The sequence below is a fragment of the Diadema setosum genome, chromosome 15 (genome assembly GCF_964275005.1).
Source record: "Diadema setosum chromosome 15, eeDiaSeto1, whole genome shotgun sequence".
In the NCBI taxonomy this organism is placed as follows: domain Eukaryota; kingdom Metazoa; phylum Echinodermata; class Echinoidea; order Diadematoida; family Diadematidae; genus Diadema; species Diadema setosum.
The window spans coordinates 33,732,793-33,755,568 of NC_092699.1; the positions used below are offsets into that span (position 1 = coordinate 33,732,793).

The following is a 22,776-nucleotide window of genomic DNA, read 5'->3' on the forward strand; positions in this document are numbered from 1 at the left end:
CACGAGTCATACATCTCACAAATCATACAGCCCACTAGTTGTACAGCCCACGAGTTCGAAATCAAGTAAAATGAGCCCACGAGTTACACAGCCTATGAGATGGACACTACGCACAAAAGGCCCACGAGATCGACACTAGGCAAAGGAGGCCCATGAAACCGACAGGATGAACAGCGCCACCTACAGACCAAATGATTTTATAGAATCTCCAGACAATGGTATAAGGAACATAAATTGTATAAGGAAGATAAATGAGGGATGGTAAAGGAGTCAGTTGCCCTCCCTCACCCCCTGAACTAGTTCAAGATCTTTGATAGTGTTTGCATGTGTAAAAGTTTGTGAAAAAAAAATAAACACAATCCAGTAAAAGTGCATCAGATGTTTCAACATTAACTTCGAAATTGCCAAAACATCCTCATTTCCCTTTCGGCAATACACCTACTTAGAAAAAAAAATAAAATGATGTGGACATTCACATCTACCAAGTAGAAAAATACCCAACTGTGACATGAAGTTTACAAGAAAATATTTCGCATAATGGTCAATGTTGCAGTGCACAATTGCTTTATATGATATAAAGGGGATTAGTCATCTGCAAAAGTGTCGATTTTTATAGTATAAATTCACAGAAAATAATGTTATCGTCCATTAAGGTGGTGTTAAGGATTCGGAGAAAGAAGATGCATCCATGAAAGCAGGTATTCTATTTCATGAAAACTGTACCATTTTGAGGAACATAATTTTACAAACACGTAAGCCAGTAGAGGTGAATCGCTGCGACATAAAACGGTTTAATCTGTTAAATGTCATACATCGTAGCTACAGAGAAAATTGAACTCCAAGCAGCTTGGTATAAGCATGCGGATAGAATATCTAATAAGGCCTATTAAACTAGTGAAGCGAGAAGAAAAGGGCGAAAAAATACATCCTGTCCACCGTCTACAATATGTAGATATTGGGAAAGACTATCAGAAATGGCACAATGGCATCCAAAATTAAATCCTTCATCGTTCTTGTCCTCTATCATTTTTTCATATATATATATATATATATATATATATATATACATATATATATATATATATTTTTTTTTTTTTGGGGGGGGGGTTCCCATGAGGAGGACAATTTTATTAAAGAAAAGGAAAAATAAGTAACAATGTCGCCCCCCGTAGCGTGACAGAACTGTCCCTAAAAGCATCGCGTGTAGAAATACATACTTGCTGTCATTGATATGTAGATGCTGCTGTTCAATAATCTCTCGCTCGACAGCCAATTGAACGACCCGCCGCCATCAGCAAAGTGGTCGAGAAGTCGAGCATTCGCGAGGGTACCACACGTTTCTGGTAGTCAACCTCTTTCGTGCGCGTGCGCCACTGTTCAATTGGTCCCGTTTTCATTTGTACGCACTGAATGGTGAGGGCTTAACTCTATTACATAATAGAACCTCGACACCGTAGATCGAAAAACTCATAACAGGGTTGGCCAAACTCTGTAATAGAAGGCTCTGTGTCGAACTCGTGAGCCTAATTCTTAACCCAGTGTCGGTTTCGTGGGATATCTTTGCTTAATGTCGGTCTCGTGACTCTCTTTTGCGTATCGTCGGTCTCGTGAGCCTTTGTTGTGTAGTGTCGGTCTGACTCGTGGGAATTCTTTGAATAGTGTCGGTCTCGTGAGCCTTTTGTATGAAGTATCGAACTCATGGGTTGTCTGACTCGTGAGATGCATAACTCATGGCCTGTATGACTCATGGACCTAGTTTTCATGCCCGTCTCGTGGACCGTATGTATCTTGGGTGTCGGTTTCATGGGATGACCCCGTCCAGTAAAATGACTAGATTTAGCAATATAGTTCATGATATACTTTACCTGGATGACCGAGAACTTTCACAGATAACAAGGGAGAAAATTATGGATTACAGTAATGCAACCCTCAATTGTGAGAGGGACAAATACGTGTTGAGTATGGTATTGAATTTTTTTTTTAAGATTAAAGTTGGTGTAATTGAATAGGTTATTGATTTTCACTTTGAAATCGTGAAATCCTATTCTTCAAAGCGAATTAAATGTATCTGCAAATATTGCAATTTGAAGTAATTTGATTTAATAAAAGAAAACCCAAGGGAGCGAATAGTTTAAAATATCATCATTACAGCATTACAGCATTCAGTCGACATTACTATTTATGAGGGAAGTGAGGCAGCGCTTGAGAAAATTATGTGAACAAATCCTAGAAAGAAGAATACCATTAAGCCCCCTTCATATATTTACCACTGGGAGAGCGTGCGAACATCATGTCATCATACATTATACTAAAATTATACAATCATATTTATTTCCTTTCCCTTTTTTGTACTCTTTATTTTTTGTTCTGCTTCTTGTATGGGGAAGAATATCTAGGGACGTGGGGGGGGGGGGTATTTTGTACAATCTAACCCCCACCTCGTGGCACGTCGACTAAGGCGCAATTCAAGTAGAACTAAGTATAATGGTATGCTGTTGATCAGAGTATTCGCATATCATACTTCATGCTTGGCATTACGAAAATACACAAAATGATATGTATCTCTTGATCATGAAAAAAAAATCCGCCTGAAATAGGAAATATCAGACCTACCTGCCTCCTCCGATGATGTAATGGTTCGCTAAATTTGTCGATTACACTTTTCGTGCTGAGTAAACACACTATTACGTATGTAAACTGTAAGAATACATACAGTGTATGAACGTATGGCCAAATTCACGCATATAAACATAATGGGTTTAGATATTATTCTATCCAGGTGCGCAACATCTATTACCATGTCTACATCGCAACCAATGATGAGTATCGGATTTTCCTTGGTAACTTCCCGTTTGGAGAAGTCACGGTCTTTCCAGCGTAATTATTGTGCCTAGGAGGAAACCTAAACGCCTGCGCTAATGATCCGAGTTTTCCGCCAATTGTGTTGCTTTGACTAGGTTCAGTTTTGATTATCCAGACGGATAGCATCCAAGGCTACAATCAAACCCGCTATACTGCATTACAGAACTGTTATACGGACGGTTATGATGCCAAGTAAAGGTTAGATGTCCAATACATTCAAACTTGATATTCTTTTCCTGAAACATCAAGTGCCTTGTCAACTAAGTACCGGGCTATAGTATTGAATTAAAAAAAAAATAGATACCCTCGAAAAGCATTTTCTCAATCCTCCTACGAAACGATGTCCTTAATTAAATTGACAAAACTTTAGATTGTTTCACACTGTCTTGTGCGCCATATTCGACTTTCCAATAGCAGTGAGGTGGGAAATTTTTACATATTGTCCATAATTGTTTCCTCATATACAACCTATATGAGGAAACAATAATGGACAATATGTAAAAAAAAATGAAAAAGTGGTCCTGATTTTCTTTCCTTTTCTTTTTTTTTTTTTGGTTGTTGCAGTGTACTTAAGACTATTGAATCTGATAAACTTCCAAATTATGTTTATATTTAAAGGAACCGAACTTTTTCAATGTTACACCAATAGAAACTTCCGGTTAGGCTGCCCAAGTCTGTTTATACAGTCATGTCATGCTCGAAAGTAAGTCTTTTGAGCGACCGTATAACCACCCCCAGGTGATCGGAACTACTAATAAAATGATAAAAGAAGAAAATAGTAATCAATGATTTAATCTGATAAATCTTTTGATAAGGATGTTCTGTGTTACGACACACATAGATAGTTACAACATGATAAATGAATGACCATGTACTTAGATAATTATGAATAAAGCTGGCAAATTACTCCATTTGCCAGCTCACGAGCGATATGTGACATCACAAACAAAAAGTCGCCAGACATGAAATTTTAGTTAAGAGCATATTCTAAAAGAGCAGGGTGTGTACAGTTCTGGTCGAGGTGAGGACTTGGCTTTTAACGTTTTGCAAGATATTCAGAAACCACAGAAACCAGATGTCAAAGAGCATGCAATTCTAAAGGGTGTCAAAAGTTTATTTGATGAAAATCGGTTTTGAAATGGCTGAGATATCCAAAAACAAGGTGAAACAAAGATATCCTAATAAAGTTGTGGCCTGTCGCCTTTTATTATCATCACTTTTTTGGATATCTCAGCCATTTCAAAACCAATTTTCATCAAATACACGTTGAATCATTCTTGAAATTACATGTTCTTTCATATTTCATAAGTGGGTTCTCATTATCTCACTTAGAAATGTTCAAAACACGAATCCCTTACCTCAACCAGTACTGTACAGCCCCTTTAAGCTTTATAATGATGTATAACTCAAATCAAATGGACTCTCCTAACCTATCTAAATATTGGAAAGAAAGCACACACTCAGGAAAAGTGTGAACTGAGAAAAGAGGCTCTGAAGTACAGTGTCTATTCAAGCGCTTAATCTTTACCAAGCCGTGCTGGCTGTGCAATGAATGTGACAAAAGAAAGGATGTAAACCACTGGAGTTACAACAATGAAAGGATTATCCGATTAAATTCAAATTGAGCATGCCTTGTGAACACATTCTGTTCATAATTAATGCCAACTTTCAAAGCAGTAGCACTATCCTTTCAAAAGTTATTAGAGTTGAAGGTGAAGAGTGTGTACTGGGTCTTTCATAAATGAAAAGGGGACTCTCAAGACGCACCTAATCACGCTATCCTACCAAAAAAAAAAAATATGTGAGATAAACTGCTTAAAAACACACTTTCCTGCCCGTTTTATGATCCAAAATTTTAGCATAATGTGGAAGACTACTTGCCCTTTCAGAAAATATGAAAAAGTCAAGATCGGCTAGGTTGACCCATTTTACCTATTTTCAGTCCTCACACAAAATCAGTGTGTGAGACTGTTCGTTTTGTGATGGACGGTCACATATGGTTCTTAGATTGAGTCACCATTTCATGCTGCATACTTGTAAATAGGTCTTGAATATTTATACAAATGGAATCAAATAATCTATTTGCCCAAATGCCCCCCAAAAGTTGTCTCAATACCAAGCTGCAGAGGTTTTTTTTTTTAAATATTAGTTTCTTATTTCTAGCCTTTCACTTGTCGCTCCTCTAGTTCTTTTTCTTTGTCTTACTTGTTGCTTTTTAAATATCCTTATGCAATGGCTGACGTCACTTGAGCTAGTAACCTAACTTCACGAAACTCTTTATCCCGATGACTTATGCATGACGCCATTAAGAGCAATATTATGATTTTGTGATAATCTCGGGTGATCCTGATCATATTCATATGCTTATCTTCATATATTTTACTTTCGTATATTGATTTTTCCTCTATAATCGATCTCCCTCTATTATATACACTACGAAAAAAAGGTTAAACTTCGCACCTTCACACAAAGCCCAACATATTATTATTATTATTATTATTTAGCGTGTATCGAGTTTAGTCTCCTGAGAACTAACAAGTAACTTATTATCAACGTTCGAGTCCAAAGTATGGCTCGTTATATGACGAATAATTCCGACAAACTGTGTTTATCGCCTAAAAAGTTAATTTTTCGAAACTCTGCTTATCGAGTGAAAAACCAGGGTTATCACGTTAGACATAGTTTGCGCTTGATAAACAAAGTTTATCGATAAAAAAGTTTATCGATAAACAGTTTTTCGCTTGATAAACAGATTTTTATCCCTAAACAAACATTTTCGCTCGATAAACAGAGTTTTTTTGATTAACTGAATTTATCGAAAAACTAAGTGTAACAATAAACTCTGTTTATCAAGCGAAAAAAAGTTTATCGATAATCATGTTTATGTCAGCTTTGGCGAAAGGGGGCGCTAGTACGGCATAGGCTGTAGTGTCTTTTTAAGCACTGATAAGCTGGATTAGGACGTGATGCTAAGCACGCACTATACATGAGGGTTTATGACGTAACAAAGGCTTCTATATTGGGAAATCGGGCGACTTTCAGCACACTATAAACACTTTCAGCATGGTGCCTAAGTACGAATGGGTGGAAATCACTGATATCTCTATGGAAGAACAAGATCAGTTGTGGAAATGAGCTGCATGCTTGGCGGAGGTCTGCGCTCTCAGAGTGCTTCTCTAGGTATTTACATAATTTACAACTGTTAATTCCGTGATTCCCTTCTGAACATTTTTTTTTTATAAGTGATATTATGCTATACGTCTCATACATTTAATACTGTCATATTCACAGTGTATGCATATACTTTGAATTAATTTGTAAGACAGTATACTGACTTATACGTCGTGTAATGTTAATTTCTAAATGTATGTATTCTTTTGTCATGTGTGATTTGGAAAAAAGGCAGAAATAAAACCAAAGACAGTAGCCATGATATAAAAAAAAAGAATAAGATCATGGGCGTACATACTCGAGCAGGATCGAACCTCCTGATCTCTGGATAGGCGTCATCTCCACTAGACCACCGAGCTTCCGCCCGACAGCAAGTGTTGGTTCTAATTTAATTTTTGTTTTGTTTTTTCATGGCTACTACTAAAACACTAATCAATTCAGTACTTATTTACGTCGATGCAGGACAATTTGTCAATCAGTTGCAATGCAAACATCTCGAAGGAAGAATTTCATAAATTTGAATTATCATAAAAAAGTTGAAAATTTGAAGACCCGTCTCAACCGAAGCTATACCATCTCTAGCTGCTTTTACTACATTTGAATATGAATTTAGAAAATATTCTCTTTTCATACAATGTATAATGTGACCGTGAATCACAAAACAAAGAAAATGTCGTACCCCTTGATTTTACGTGAGGACTCAAGAAAGGTGAAATGGGTCAATCGAGTCAATTTTGAGTTTTCTATATTTGCTGAAGGAGCTATTTTTCTTCTACATTATTCTTAAGTTTGGGATCATAAAATGAATGGGGAAGTGGATCTTCCCCGTTTTTCTACAACCCCTTTTGAGGTAGAGTATTGTGATCAGGTTTTTCTTAGAGGCCCCCTTTCATTCTTGAAAGTCCTTAGCACCCTCTTCACTTTCAACAGTAATAACTTTTAAAAGGATGATGCTACTGCTCTGAAAGTTGGTATTAATTATGGTCAGAATGTGGGAATATATATGTATATATAGACTATTTCAATTTCAGCTTAATCTGATAATCCCTTAATTGTTGGTGCTACAGTGGTTAACATCATGTTTTGTGCCATTTATGGCTTTGGGAGCACGGCTTTATTTTTAGGGAAGATTATAAAGCATTTGAATAGACCCCGTACTTCAGAGCCTCTTTCTCAGTTCACACTTTCCAGAGTGTGTGCTTTCTTTCCAACATTTATATAGGTTGGGAGAATCCATTTGAATTGAGTTATACATTGTTTTAAAACTCAAGAGTCTGCTCTTTCAGAATCTGCCCTTAACCTCTCTCGTCTTGTTCTTGGTTGTTTTTTAAATCCATAGTGTCAGCATCTGTCACATTATAAATGCCAGTGTCTTACAGGGGATGGTTAGTATACTAATCAGTGGGAATCAGTGGGAATTTGGGGGGATGATTCAATCCTTCAAGAGTATAATTATTATCTATCTATTGTTGTGTAAAAATCATTTGCTTCAGAATGGTCTCGTATTCAAGTAAAGTGTAGTTTAATGTTTCCAGGTTAGCATGCCTGTTCAGTGAAACAATAAACAATACATGCAATCAATCGGCCGGTTAACGATCGTCCTGTCACTGTACAGACATGCTAACCTGGAAACATTAAACTGCACATTTACCTGAATATGAGACCATTCTGAAGCAAATAATTTTCACAAAAGAATAGATATATAATGTAGTATTAAAGGATTTGACAATCATCCCCCAGCATCCCCACTGATTCCCACTGGGTCAGTTACTAGCCATCCCCTTTAATTGATATTGGAGACGGCCTGGACGCAGATAAGACACAATCAACAACGTTACAGTGGGTAAGCCTACATACGGCCATGGCCGTGTGGTGTCAGATATTTTGGTCAGGGCGTGTTCTCAGACACCTCCCCCCCCCCCGTATTTATTGTATTTAGTAATTGCTTCCTTTTGTTTTTCCGTTGTATTCGAAAATAGTTACTGAATATAATAATTTTCGTTTAATCTGTTATGCATGTATTAATTTCGGATGATATTTTGTATCATGATAAAATCTGTGTATTCAATTTCTGTAATATATTTATATGTATCTGTTGGAAATGAAAAAAAGATGAATGAATGAATGTTTATTATATAAGCTTTATGATGTCTCAAGTGACCCACATCTTACAAGCTTTGCCTTTCAGTGGGCCAATTTTTTTCATTTTGATATCTGGCCCTACTTTTCTTTCAATCCTCCAAATTATTATACTATTCTTGGTTATTCACAGAAATCGTATATTATTCATGTTGCTTTTTTTAAAATACAAAATGATAAAAGTGATTTTATGATGTATACTTTGTATTTTGTTACGGTTTTTGCGGACGAATGGAAATTTTAATGATAGTTGAACTAAACTGAAGTGATTCAAAAGAAAACACACGAAAGTTGATGGACAATCCACTAAAACCTGGAAACAGCAGACACGTGGGGGTGTTCAGACCTGTGAAATGCGAAATGATTATACATAAACGTGAGAGACATATGAGTTGATTCTGGAGACAGCCTGAACGCAGATAAGGCACAATCAACGACGTTACAGTGGGTGAACACGGCCATGGCCGTGTGGTGTCAGATATTGTTGTCAGAGCGTTTTATCAGATATTCTGACAAAAAGCTTTAAGCTTCTGAAATCCTTGCATCTGATTGGCTGAGAGCAAACTCTTCAGAAAAAAAAACCTGATAAAACGCTTGATGGAATGCCCTCTGGAGTCTTCTATAGTCTGCGCAGGTGGGATTTCCCCCTCACCACAGACAACCCCAGTTTTCCTGTTACCGCAGAACTTTTCCGCGTAAAATCCTGTATCCAAGCAGTCATTTTATGTCGTATACTGCACACTTGGATAAGATGCGCTCGAGATCCGTGATATTGGAGTGCGTGAGGTTGGTTCAACGTCATTTTTGACTTGTAGTTTGGAGGAATCAGTCTTTGCATATTGAAGAGAACTTTAATCGACGCTTTTAGCGAGCTATATTACACCCTTGACAGAAACAGGTATGTTCTTACTATTTTCTATTTCACGCGATAATTTTACATGAGGTATATACACAGGGAATACACTGTGCATGAATTATTGTAGGTGTCCATCTTACAAACTATAAGCTCCTGTGTAGACCCTTCCACTCTGTTTTATTGGTATTTATTACAGTCTATCCTTATTTTTTCTCCTTCGGCATTAGAATGTAATGATTATTGCACATCCACTTAAACATCTTGTGGAATATGAATTAATGAAATAATAAAAAAAAAACATGTAGAATACTACTTCTCTACGCTCAGAAGGTTGCTCGTGCAGGTATCTAAAATAAGACCGTAAAATATTACTATCATCTTTACAAGATTTGAAGGATTATAAATTGAGGTTTGTGGTATGACACACGTGTGTTGCAATTCCATGTTTATATTTATTTTCCTGTATCAAGACGAAATGTCCCTTTCCGTCGGGACCCGAGTGGTGCGTGGCCCAGACTGGCAATGGGGCGATCAAGATGAGGGAGAGGGCCACGTCGGTACCGTCGTCAGTGTCGGCGAAAGCATGTCTAATCCCGATCCGAAGCTCGTCGTCGTCCTCTGGGACATGAGGAAACGTGCCAAGTACCGAGCAGGCTTCAACAACAAGTACGACCTGCTAACCTTCGACAATGCTACCACAGGTAGGCCGTATGAGGGAGGGGCGGGGGGGGGGGGGATGGGCGAACTTAATGACTTCTACCACTAGTTTTCATAATACGCCGGCGAATACCCATTTTAGACCGACTGTACTCTTTGGTATACATTGTATAGAGCTACCTTATAAAATGCATCTTAAAGAGAAATTGGAAAGTTAAACGTTTATGTCTTTATTCAATGTCTTCTCTTTTTTTAAGAGGAAAGGTTCGTGGTTCCAGGATTATCATCACAAAATACGATTTGCATGCTCAGATCTACTAAATCTCACGAATGCGGCGTGAGTCTCATTACCCAGCAACCCATCTCACCCAACGGCGTTAATCCGTACTGAGGAGTGGGGGGGGGGGATGATCGGCGATAGTCACCATCACCACGATTATAAGCCCATAACCGACCGGCGCAGCCCTGGGGGGGGGGGGGGGGGAGCTTGGTCCCCTCCCCCCTCACACACACACACACACATACACACACACACACTTTACAGGGATCGAATGTCCCACTCTTGCATGCAAAGTGGGATGGAAGTGGCAGCAAAAATATGAAGACTTTTTGTTCTTGTTCTTGTTTTTGTTTGTTTGTTTGTTGGGTTTTTTTGCTTGTCAGCCGACTTTCGGCGTAAAATCAGACCTTAAAAGTATGAAGACTTTTTGTTCTTGTTTCTCTTGTCTTTTGATGTTCTTTCTTCTTGACTGACAGGCGATTTTGACAACCCCCCCCCCCCTTTCATAAACGTAGCGCAGCCCTGAATAATGCCCAGATAAATTCAATAAATTGGTAATATGGATATCCATTTCTTTGTATGTAATAACGTAGTAGATATTTTCCCGTAGCTATTGATATTATTGTATTCTTCAATATTCTTGATTTAAGTCAATAAAGCAAGAGCTACCAAGTCTCACGCATTCTGCTTGAGACTCAAGCATTTAGGGGCCATCTCACGATCTCACGCATGACACCCATTTTTCTCACGCATCGGGCGAAGTCTGCAACTTGGGCCTATAATAATGAGCATAGCTCAAAAGATTAAAGTAATACTTACAAATGAAGGTATATTTCCCTTTTGTCTTTCAAAATAAGTAAAAATAGTCACGTAAGTATGCACCTGATCGCACCATTAAGAGCTAAAAATTGAAAAATCTCCCTACCGTGGGAGGCCATAGGGGGGAAAAACCCCTCCCACACCCTCGCTCGCGCGCACATTCGCATGCCGAGATGCCGAGTCATGAAAATCTCACTCATAATTTTTTTTTTAACTTGGCATCCCTGTAAAGCAATCATCCCAGGGGCATCGTTCCGTTTTAATGATGATGGGTGTGAGAGGGACTTGGATTTTGAATATCTGTGCGAGGGAGCGGAGCGACCTGGCGAAGGGGGGGGGGCAGTGGGAGGGGATATCTCCCCTCCCACATGAGGAAGATTTTGCATTTTCAGACCTGAATTCAGCGATCTGGGGCACACTTTTGGTGAAGTTTGGGATTTTTTTTCCAATCAAAAACAGGTAAGAAAAAGAAATATTCATAGATAATTGAATAACTACATCGTGGTATTTCAACCCTTGCTCCGCTTTTGCCCTGTGCGACATCACTGCGAAGGCCTACTAACTAGTGGGGCATATCACCGGCGTAGTAGGATTTGATCTTAGGGGAGCGGTTAGATGCGAGGGAGCGAAGCGAGCGAGGGGGAGGGTGTGGGAGGGGGACTTCTCCCTGCCACAGTGAGAACTTTTTGCATATTGATTTTGTAAATGGTGCAATTTGATGCATTTTTTACGTGTTTTATCGACTTGAAACAGTCCCATATGTTTAAGGTAGCAGTACATTTTATGTAGATTATTATTGAACAATTTTGCCTATAAAATGGTATCATTTAAATAAACTTCTTGTACTAATTCTTACACTGAAGATCATGAACGCGACCGAGCCCGAGCGAGCGGAGCGAGCCGGGGGGGGGGGGGGGGGAGGAGTGGGGAGGGGATGGGGAGGGGATGGGAGGAGGGTGTCCCCTTTCCCATGATGAGAACTTTTTGCTTTTTGATGTTGTGCATGGTGCAATTTATGCATGTTTTTCCGCGTTTTGTCGACTTGAACCAGTTTCACTTGTATAAGGTTGCAATATATTTTGATGTCGATGATTATTTTACAATTTCGGTATAGAATGGTATCATTGAAATAAAGCGAGGGGGGTGGAGGGGGAGGGTGTCGGAGGAGGTGTTCCCCCTTCCACGGTGAGAACTTTTTGCATTTTGATGTTGTACATGGTGCAATATGTTGCATGTTTTTGCGCGTTTTGTCGACTTGAAACAGTCCCTCTTGTTTAAGGTAGAAATATGTTTCAATGTCGATTATTTTAAAAATTTGGCTATAAAATGGTATCATTTGAATTAACTTCTTGTATTAATTCTTACACTGAATATCACGAACGCAACCGAACCCGAGCGAGCGGAGTGGGCGAGGGAGGGTGTGGGAGGGGGTGTTCCACCTCCCAAGGTGAGAACTTTTTGCATTTTGATGTTGTAAATGGTGCAATTCGATGCATGTTTTTACGTGTTTTATCGACTTGAAACAGTCCCACTTGTTTATGGTAGCAGAATATTTTGATGTCGATTATTATTAAACAATTTGCCTTAAATGGTATCCTTTAAATAAAATTATTGTATTAATTCTTCCACTGAATGTCATGAACGCGACCGAGCCCGAGCGATGTTCCCCTTCCCCACGGTGAGACCTTTTTGCATTTTGATGTTGTAAATGGTGTAATTTTATGCATGTTTGGGTGTTTTATCGACTTGAAACAGTCCCACTTGATTAAGGTAGCAGAATATTTTGATGTAGATTACAATGAACAATTTGCCTATAAAATGGTATCATGAATTTTAAATAAACTCATTGTAATAATTTTTACGATGAATAATTATCACGAACGCTGTCTGTTAAGCAATTCAAACAGAAAAAGCAAGCACGCGAGGGTGTTGATAAGGGGCATTTCTCCTCCCACACGAAGATGATTTTGCATTTTCAGACCTGAAATTCAGCGATCTGGTGCAAGCTTTTGGTGCAATACTTGGAATTTTTTTACAGCGCCCCCCCCCCCCCAAAAAAAAAATGACTGCAGAAATAAATAAGGCTTTTTCAGGGAAGTGAAATCATGGAATTTACCTCTTATTCCGAGTGTGCACCATCTTTGTGTTATATGAACAAAGTCTAATGAGGTAGATCTTAGGGGGAGGGAGTGGGAGGGGGAACACAAGCCGAAGTTTTTGCGTTTTGGGAACTGAAATAAAGCACAATTTTTCTGGAAAATTCGGAAATTGTCATTCCCAAAAGTATACTAAGTCTATAGAGGAGACTAATCAATGGGAGGGTGGCAAGATACATGTACGTCTCCCATATTCGAGGGAGCGTTTTTTGCAGTTTCAGAACTGAAATTCAACAATCTGGTGCACACTTTTGTTGGAATATGTGGAAATTTGTCAATCAGAGAAGGTGGGAGGGGATAAGCCCTATTCCCTATTCCCCCTTCCTACACGAGGGAGATTCTGTATTTTCTGATTGCATTTAAACGTTTTGGTGCACACAATTTGTGGCATAATTGAAAAACTGTCTATGTTCAAAGTGTAAGCACAGTCTACTTGTATGCGTAGGGGGGGGGGGGGGGGGGCGGGTGAACAGGGAGAAGGCGTGGGCGAGTGCTAACACCACCCTTCCAGTTTTCTATCAAAAAACGCAAGAAAATTTTCCTCATTTCGGGAATCATTGGGGATCATATTGATATCTTTGTCTCTGCCGCGCTCCCCGTCCTCCAGGATCGACGCCCTGCATACGAGGGTGCTTTTGCATTTTTAGAATTCAGATGAAAATATCTCGTAAACACATTTATGATGTAATCTGAGAAAATTTAAATCCCAGAAGTGTATACCATTTTTTTTTTTTTTTTTTTTGGGGGGGGGGGGAAACCCTCCGTTAATTGAAAGTATCTAGATATCTCCTCCCACCCACGGAACATTTGCATTTTTTTAAACTGAAGTAACAGACCTGGTGCACACTTGAGATGAAACATTTTAAAATCTGTCAATCTAAAGTGTATTAAGTAGAAAGGACTGAACGGGGAAGGTATGGAAGGGGTATAAATCCTATCCTCCTCATACGCGAGGGAGATTTTGTATTTTCAGAATTGAAATTCAGCCATCTTTGGGTGAAATATTTAGACAGTTTTCTATCAAAAAATAAAAACATTTCAACATCTCGGGAGTTACGAGGAGGAGCAAAATGATATGTTTGTCCCCAATACTTTTATGGGGGAACCATCCCCCTCGCCCTCCATCGACGCCTCTGCATAATGAGGGAGCTTTGGTAAGTCACGGAAAGATCTGCTGCACACTCTGTGATAGAATAAAGCAATACGTCAATCTCAAAAGTGTGCAAAGCCTATATCGAAAGGGACCCAGTAGCGGAGCTTTTGAATATCTATAATTGCAATTCAACGATCCGGTGCATAGTTCTGGCGGTAATTGGACAATATTTTCCATAAAGAAAGTTCGAGATTTGTCCTCATCTCGGGAATTGCTTAGGGGACAAATGATTTGTCTGCCCCAACATTTCCGTAGGGGCGGGGCAAATGCCCCTTTGCCCCATCATCGTTTCAGGAATGATTCAGGAAATGGAGGGGGGGGGTTCAATTATGGTGGTGTAGTTTTTGTTATTGTTTGTTTGTTTTCGTACATAATAATATGCAGATGGTCCCGAGTTGCTCGCGTCACAGCATGTTTACATGTAAGCCTAATAAAGTATTGACGTTGTCAAAGTCTGGACCATACCTAAGACTTTCTACGCGAGCGAGCGAAGCGAACGAGCGCTTGAGAAAATTATGTATAATTATATTATCCTGCAAGATAGAATACTGTTCAGCTTTGTTACTTGTCTGAAGGCGGGCGTACGAACGTCATGCTATATGCCAAAATTGATACAATGACATTTCTGCTTCCTCCATTTTTTCCCTCAAATTTCAGGGGGGGGGGATGATTGTACAGACCATCCCCCCCCTCCTCCATTTCAGGGGGATATATCCCCCCCCCCCGCATTTACGCCCATGATCTCACCCTCATCCGCCCAGCAATGATATTCTCACGCCTCCAAGAAAACAAGAAAAAGAAAACAAAAAAGCACGCAGCAGGTATAGATCAATAATAAACATAATTATAAGAAGCCCGCTTATTCTGAACTGAGTAATATTTTCTTTCTTTCTTTCTTTCTTTCTGTCATTCACGCTCATTTGACCAAAATTTTGGCAAACGATGCTCAAATCATGTCTTGCAGAACCATCTTCCATAAGAAACTGATGACAATAAATTATGCAGGAAGGGTTGTATTATAAGTGAGCGCCAAATTACAAATCAATTTCTACTTCCAAAATGGAGAGGCTCAATACAGGGGGGGGGGGGAGGAGGGGACATCCGCTTCACCCGCCCCCACCACCCATTGCCCACGGTTGCTTCCCTAAATAGCATATTTTTTTCACTCCCAGCCATTTGAGAAACTTGACATCTTTGCATGATTTTATAATTGTGCCCATGTCAGTGAAAGAGTTGTGGTTTGATGGAATCGTTTTGTCCCCTATAAATACCACGTGTTGCAAATTGTTCCAACATTGCTTTTCGTCGAAACTTATAGGAGAAGCTTTAAGATTTCATTATCTTCTTTCCTTATTTAGTCCGAAATAGATGACAATTTGATCATTACGCATACCCGATTTTACCTATCTATAAGTTAACTTGACCTTTTTTTTTTTTTTTTTTGGTGGAATTGCCTTTGAATTAGGTCTACCTTACGGTGTTAGTCATGACTCTATTCATTATCCGCTGGGTAAATATTCAGTATGTACTAGTGTTTCAAAAAATTCTTGCAGAAGTAAGTATTGACGAATATAAGGTCTAATTCTGAACGCGCCCTTGACATCTGTCTTCAATGCACCGCCGAGAACTTCACCACAACACGTGCCATAATCGGACAATTAAGTCTCTGTTTTCTCGCTTTTGATCGTTGCAGGAGTCAAACACATTGGCGTTACCTGTGGTGACTGCAGAGAAGCAGATATTCCTGGGATGCGCTGGGTGTGCAGCACTTGCAAAGACTATGACTTGTGCACCAAATGTTACATGGCTGGGAAGCATGACGTCAGACATCAGTTTCTTCGAATCATCGCTCCAAAGTCTGTCGGGTCAGTGCACTTTATTTATAGTAGTACCTTTCTTGGTGACAATAGTTCCGTGCACATTCAGACATGTAAGCAATAATGGCGGACCTGATTTCCAGACAGTATTGAACTGAATCCGGAATCAGTATCCCCCATGCAGAGACACACGAAGTATATATTGATACAGGCACCTAATTGTCCCTCGGATAGGACATAAAATGGAGGTCCCGTGTATGAAAGAGTAACAACTCATGCACGTAAAAGATCCCGCTTCATTCATTCATCGCAAAGAGCAGGGTGTTTAACCCGGTGAAGTGGTCCCACCTCACATCCAACCGGATCCCATGTAGCTGAATATGGGCTATCCAGCCATCTTCTCCGATGAAAAATGAACAAACAAACAAATTAACAATGATGCCTAGAAAACCAGAAGTGTATAGCACATGCAGATAACCCACATGCAAAACAGTATGGTTTATGTGTAGTCAGCTGGCAGTAATTTTCCGAATCTAAAATTAATAATCGTACATGCAAAGTATACACATTTGGGTATATCATTGCCAACCTTCTTGCAGACAAATTTGCAGTAGAGTTGCAAATATGAAATGAACATTTTAATCTGAATTTTGTCGAGAGTCTTTTCATTTTTCCATTTTTCCACCGAATAGACACATAATGCCCGAGAGGGCGAACAGCATAAAAGTTTGGGGAAGAGGGTTGTTTCCCGGAGCGACAGTGAGCAGAGGATTGGATTGGAAGTGGGCGGAGCAAGACGGTAGGAATAAAGTGATTTCTTGACAAACGTACTTCAATTTCCTCTGATAGAATAATAATTTTGCATTCAGATGATGATATTCTCATGCATCCGAATTATCATTCTCAGCATTCATAAAGAGTCTTTCACATAAAGGGGGGGGGGGTGATTGTCTTAAAAGATGGTTAAAGAAAATCAAAACAACTAATCGTTTAAAGGGATGGTACGGTATTGGTGGAGAGGAGAATTGGGCTTTTAACTTTTTTTGCGAGATACCAATAAAACACTTCTGAAATAGTGCAGAGCATACCATTTTAAGAGGAATTCAAAGTTTATTTGATGAAAATCGGGTTTAGAATGACGGAAAATCCAAGAACAAAGTAAAACAAAGCGATCGTAATAAAATGTGGGTCCCATACTTTATTAGAATGGCTCTGTTTTTGATATCTCAGCCATTTCAAAACCATTTTTCATCAAATAAACGTTGAATTCCTCATGGAATAATATGCTCTGGCATATTTCATAAGAGGTTTCCCATTATCTTACCAAAAAAAAAAAAAAAAATTAGAAGCCTGACATTAGGTCTCAACCAAAACTACGACCCATTTAAAGTATAAATATACGTATATAATATGTATACATACATATGTGTATATGTGTTGGTATATATACATATATATCATAATATAATGCATTTTTCCACTTGTATGCTTAATTGATTATGTGACCGTGCATCACAAAACCAACAAAATGTCGCATTCCTTGAATTTACGTGAGGATTTAAAAAATAAACAAAACTGGTCAACTAAAACAGTCTTAAGTTTTTCATATTTTCTGAAAATCATTTGCACACTCTTCGTTTTCCCCTCGAATAACTTTTAAAGAGATATTGCTACTGCTTTGAAAGTCGGCATTACCTCATGGACAGATTTGTTAAGAGAGTATGCAGCAGCTCGATTTCAATTTAACTTGATAATCCCTTCATTGGGTTTTTTGCTACGGTGGGTTACATTATTTTTTTGGTCTTATTCATGAAAATAAATCAAGGTCGTTGGGTTATATCCTGTTTTTTGTCCCATTCCACTAAATCAATCTTGAGTTTTTCATATTTTCTGAAAATCCTTTGCACACTCTTCTTTTTTTCCCTTCTATAACTTAAAAAAAAAATAATGCTACTGTTTTGAAAGTCGGCATTACCTCATGGACAGAATGTGTTAACAGAGCATGCACGATTTCAGCTTAACCTGGTATAATCCCTTCATTGTTGATGCTACGGTGGGTTACATCCTGTTTTTTTTTTTTTTTTTTTTGGTCCTATTCATGAAAATAAATCAATGTTGGTGGGTTACATCCTGTTTTTTGTCCTATTCAAGTAAAACAATCTTGACTTTTTCATATTTTCTGAAAATCCGTTGCACACTCTTCTTTTTCCCCTCTAATAACTTTTAAGAAGATATTGCTTCTCTCTAAAAAAAATCGAGGAACATATAAAGGGAGGGGGGAAATGATTGTCTAAAAAGATGGTCAAAAACCCCCCCAAATAATCGTTTAAAGGGATGGTAAGGTATTGGTGGAGAGGAGAATTGGGCTCTTAACTTTTTGCGAGATACCAAGAAAACACTTCTGAAATAGTACAGAGCATGCCATTTTAACCCGTTCCATACTAAATTCTGAAATAGACTTAATACACGGGCCACCAGGTTCCCGTTATGGAATAGGTTATTAAAGAGGAATTCGAAGTTTATTTGATGAAAATCGGGTTTAAAATGACAGAAAAATCCAAAAACACAGAAAAAACAAAGCGATCGTAATAAAATGTGGGTCCCATACTTTATTAGCCCTTTCAAAAGCAATTGTCTTCAAATAAACGTTCAATTCCTCATAGAATAACATGCTCTGTCATATTTCATAAGAGGTTTCCCATTATCCCACCAAAAAATTTAGAAACCTGACATTAGGTCACAGACAAAACTATACCGATCCCTTTAAAGTATAGTATACAAATATTCAATGTTTATGAGTGCAATGGTTCCGAATATTACATGAGCGTGCAAGTTTAACCGTTCTATTCAACGACGCGAAGCGGAGTTGAATATAACGGTTAAACTTGCTCCGAATGTAATATTCGGTACCGTCGCACGAATGATAAACATTGAATATTTGTTTTATACAACACATGATATCGAAATATTTAGGCCTGGTCTAGAGTCAAGACCAAAATAGATCTGCGTTAAGCCTATCTGGGTGGATGACTATGCGAAGGTCTAACAGTTACCCCTTACGTTAGGCCTACGTAACGTACTACTACCACGTACTGGCTCTAGGTCTTAAAAAAAGGTCTAAATAAACCCTTTAGGTATAGCTAGGCCTAGAGAATTTGCTTACCTCTAGAGTCTAACTCTAAGCATACTATATTTGACCACTTTCTTATATAGGGCCTATATGCTGCTTCACACACTTCACTCATGATTAGCAATGCGCTGACGAGATCCTCATCAGAGACGAGAACAAAGCTCGGGTGAGAAGAGGTACGTAGGCTGTAGCCGTGATAATCTAACATACACTAGGCCTACTCATTATTCGCATGTGAAAACAGACTTGCACGCCACACGGCCTCAGAGCCTGCCTCGCCTCCGCCGAATCCTGGCCGTGGACTGGTGTTACCGGTTGCGTGCTGGCGCAGCGTAAACCCTATGCATCAATGCCAGCTAGCTGTACGATACACATTCGAGTTCAGTGTGTCCTAGGGTCTATTGCACTGCCAGCTCGCTTGTACCGTTCAATAGTCGACTATTGCACTGCCATTGGTGGTGAGCGTTGGATAGCCGATTCCTCTGAATGTCATGTGACCCGCATTCATCAAATCAGATGGCAAGATTCAATACGTGTGTTGTATAGTATCTACATACGTGTGTGTATGTGTGTGGGTATAAACATACATAATGCATTTTTTTTTTCACTTGTATGCTTATAAATGATTATGTGACCGTGCATCACAAAACCCAAAAAAGTCGCACCCCATGAATTTACGTGACGACTAAAAAAAAATGTGAAACGGGTCAACTTAGACAGTCTTGAGTTTTTCATATTTTCTGAAAATCTTTTGCACACTCTTCGTTTTTCCTTCTAATAACTTTTAAAAAGATATTGCTACTGGTTTGGAAGTCGGCATTACCTCATGGACAGATGTGTTAACAGAGTAAGCTCGATTTCAGCTTAACTTGATAATCTCTTCAATGTTGTTGCTACGGTGGGTTACATCTTTTTTCATCATTTTTTTTTTTTTTGTTCTATTCATCGCACAGCTAGCACGCATTGGTAAAGAGTATTAAAGCGCTTGAATAGACCCTGCACGTCAGAGTCTCTCTTTTTTTCAGTTCACATATTTCCAAAGCGTGTGCTTTCTTTTCTATATTTAGATAGGTTAGGAGAGTCAATTTGAATTCAAGTATACACCACTATGAAGGTTATAGTTTAAATCCAGGGGTTGTTTCATCAATTTAGTCAGCGCTGACAATTTCAGTAAAATCCTTGGTTTTGATTGGCTGAAAAGCTCTGGTCACTGACTGTTACGATGGTAATTGTCAGTGACTGACAACTTGTCAGCGCTGACAACCTTCTTGAAACGGTGCCCATGTCTCCACTTGCCGAAGACTAATAGGCAACAAATATTTTTCAACTCTGTTTTACGGAAGGTCAATAAATTACACACGTTCCACCATCAATTATAATGAGGCACCAGCAAAGGGTTTCCACAATGAAAATACAGCCACAAACAGTGTAAGCGTACAAGCAATACCGTCACTACTTCTAAAAAATAATAAAACAAATCACCAAAAGGTAAGCAAGCTTGTTGTCCTGGTAATGCATTGTCTTTACTTATCACAAAGACACATACAAACACACGCAAACTCTCACACACACAACTATCATATTATATATATATATATATATATATATATATAGTATATTATATCATATATGATAATTTCAACAAGTTAAGATGTAGTTTTTTATATCCAAATTTCGGTACGCTGAATAAAAACATGCTTTTATTCATATTTTGTACTATGAGGAGCGGTCTCTTTAAATTCAAAATAACGAACTATCATTGACGATACCCATGAAAGGTATAAAATTGAAAAGAAAAAAAAAAACCTACAGAGTTTTTTTTTTTGTAGAGTAGTTATTCCATCTTTACAGTAAACCTAATAAAAGTTGATAAACGTGCACGCGCATGTGTATACGTGTGTTTTCAAGAATGTGAGATTTACTGAGCGTGTGTGTGTGTGCGCCCCACGCTTTTTGTGTGTTTTTAGAATAGCACATGATTGGTATTTTGTCTCCTCAAAAAAACTTGTTAAAATAACGCGCAACAGGTGGAGACGGCAACACTGGTGTCGCATTGAAACAAGTGAATTGGGCGAACACTGGGCGCAGCGCAATATGGGTCCGATGGGACTCCGGTGGATCTTACGAGTACCGTATTGGGCACGACGGGAAAGTGGATTTGAAGTGCCTAAAAGCAGGGGTTGGTGGGCCGTACTACAAGGAACACCTCCCGAGATTTGGTAAATATCTAATTTTTATCACACGTCAAAAGTTTCTATAATGTTGGATAGCCGACAAGGCATTGAACATTACTGTTTATACGAAAACTCACAAAATTATATCTTCCTCTTTTTCTGTGTTTCGTTTCTATAATTTTTCATATATCATTATGTAAAAGGCATTAAAGGGAAATTAAAGGGATCGTATAGTTTTGGTTGAGACCTAATTTCAGGTTTCTAACATTTTTTGGTGAGATAGTGAGAAACCTCTTATGAAATATGAAAGATCATGTGATTCCACGAGGAATTCAACGTTTATTTGATGAATATTGGTTTTGAAATGGCTGAGATATCCAAAATAGAGAAATTCTAATACAGTGTGGGAACCACACTTTATTACGATCGCTTTATTTTACTTTGTTTTGGGATGTTTCAGTCATTCCAAACCCGATTTTCATCAAATAAACTTTGAATTCCTCTTAAAATGGTATGCTCTGTACTGTTTCATAAGTGTTTTCTTAGTATCGTGCAAAAGCTTATAAGCCCAATTATTATCTCCACCAATACTGTACTATCCCTTTAACCCCCAAAATACATGCTGGTTGAGTAAATGGAGCAATAGAAATAAAATACATCTGCGACAGTTTGAGGAAAATCGGACAATCCGTTCAAAAGTTATGAATTTTTGAAGTTTTGGTTAGAGGCCGCTGGATCAGAAGACTCATATCTTTCTCTAAAAAACAAAAAACAAAAACAAAAAACCAAAACAAAAGAAAAAAACCGAGTGAAGATATTCACTCTTGAGGGAGTGAAAACAAAAAAGAGTGAATTTAGAGTGAAATTGGAGTGAATTTTGAGTGAAAATTCATTTTCACTCATTTTAGAATGACCTCAGGGATCACTCGAAGATTTTGGAGTGATCCCTCACGTAACTCTAAAACGAGTGAAAATTAACATTTTCGCTCAAAATTCACTCCAATTTCACTCTAAATTCACTATTTTTTTATTCACTCCTTCAAGAGAGAATATTTTCACTCGATTTTCTTTAGAGAGTACGGATCATGACATCACATGATACAAATGGACTACTATACAAAGAAAATCAAGCATTTTTTTCCATTTTTCTAGCATAGTGAAAGAGCACTATACATACCTCTTTCAGAAAGCAGGGGGAATAATATTACCCTGGCTTGACATAATGTCAGTAACAGGTCCAGGGAAGTGAACTTTTCATATGAAATGATATTTTGTGGATTTTTAAAATATTTTATTTATATCCTAGTCCATACTAATGTGATGTCATGATCCGTAGTAGTCTTCTGATCAAGTGGTCTCATCACCAATATTTCAAAAATTCATAACTTTTCAACGGATTGTCTGATCTTCTTCAAACTTTCACTGATGTGTTCTACTGACCTTGCTGCATTCGCTCATTTTTGGGATTAATATACTTTGGGGTTAATTCCCCTCTAAGTGTGTATCTTTGCATTCGTATACTCATTAATGTGTTACATGCCTTCCAAAATAATTTTGTTATA

General features: G+C 38.4%; 1 protein-coding gene across 1 annotated transcript in view; it reads left to right on the plus strand.

Moving 5' to 3' along the window:
• The first annotated feature begins 9,503 nt into the window (after positions 1-9,503).
• LOC140238702 (uncharacterized) overlaps positions 9,504-22,776 on the plus strand; it is a 31,695-nt gene continuing 18,422 nt past the window's right edge. Inside the window, exons 1-4 of the mRNA XM_072318602.1 lie at positions 9,504-9,729; positions 15,787-15,958; positions 16,603-16,709; positions 21,068-21,259. Of these exons, the coding sequence (XP_072174703.1) occupies positions 9,504-9,729; positions 15,787-15,958; positions 16,603-16,709; positions 21,068-21,259 (697 nt within the window). The remainder of the gene's footprint in view (positions 9,730-15,786; positions 15,959-16,602; positions 16,710-21,067; positions 21,260-22,776) is intronic.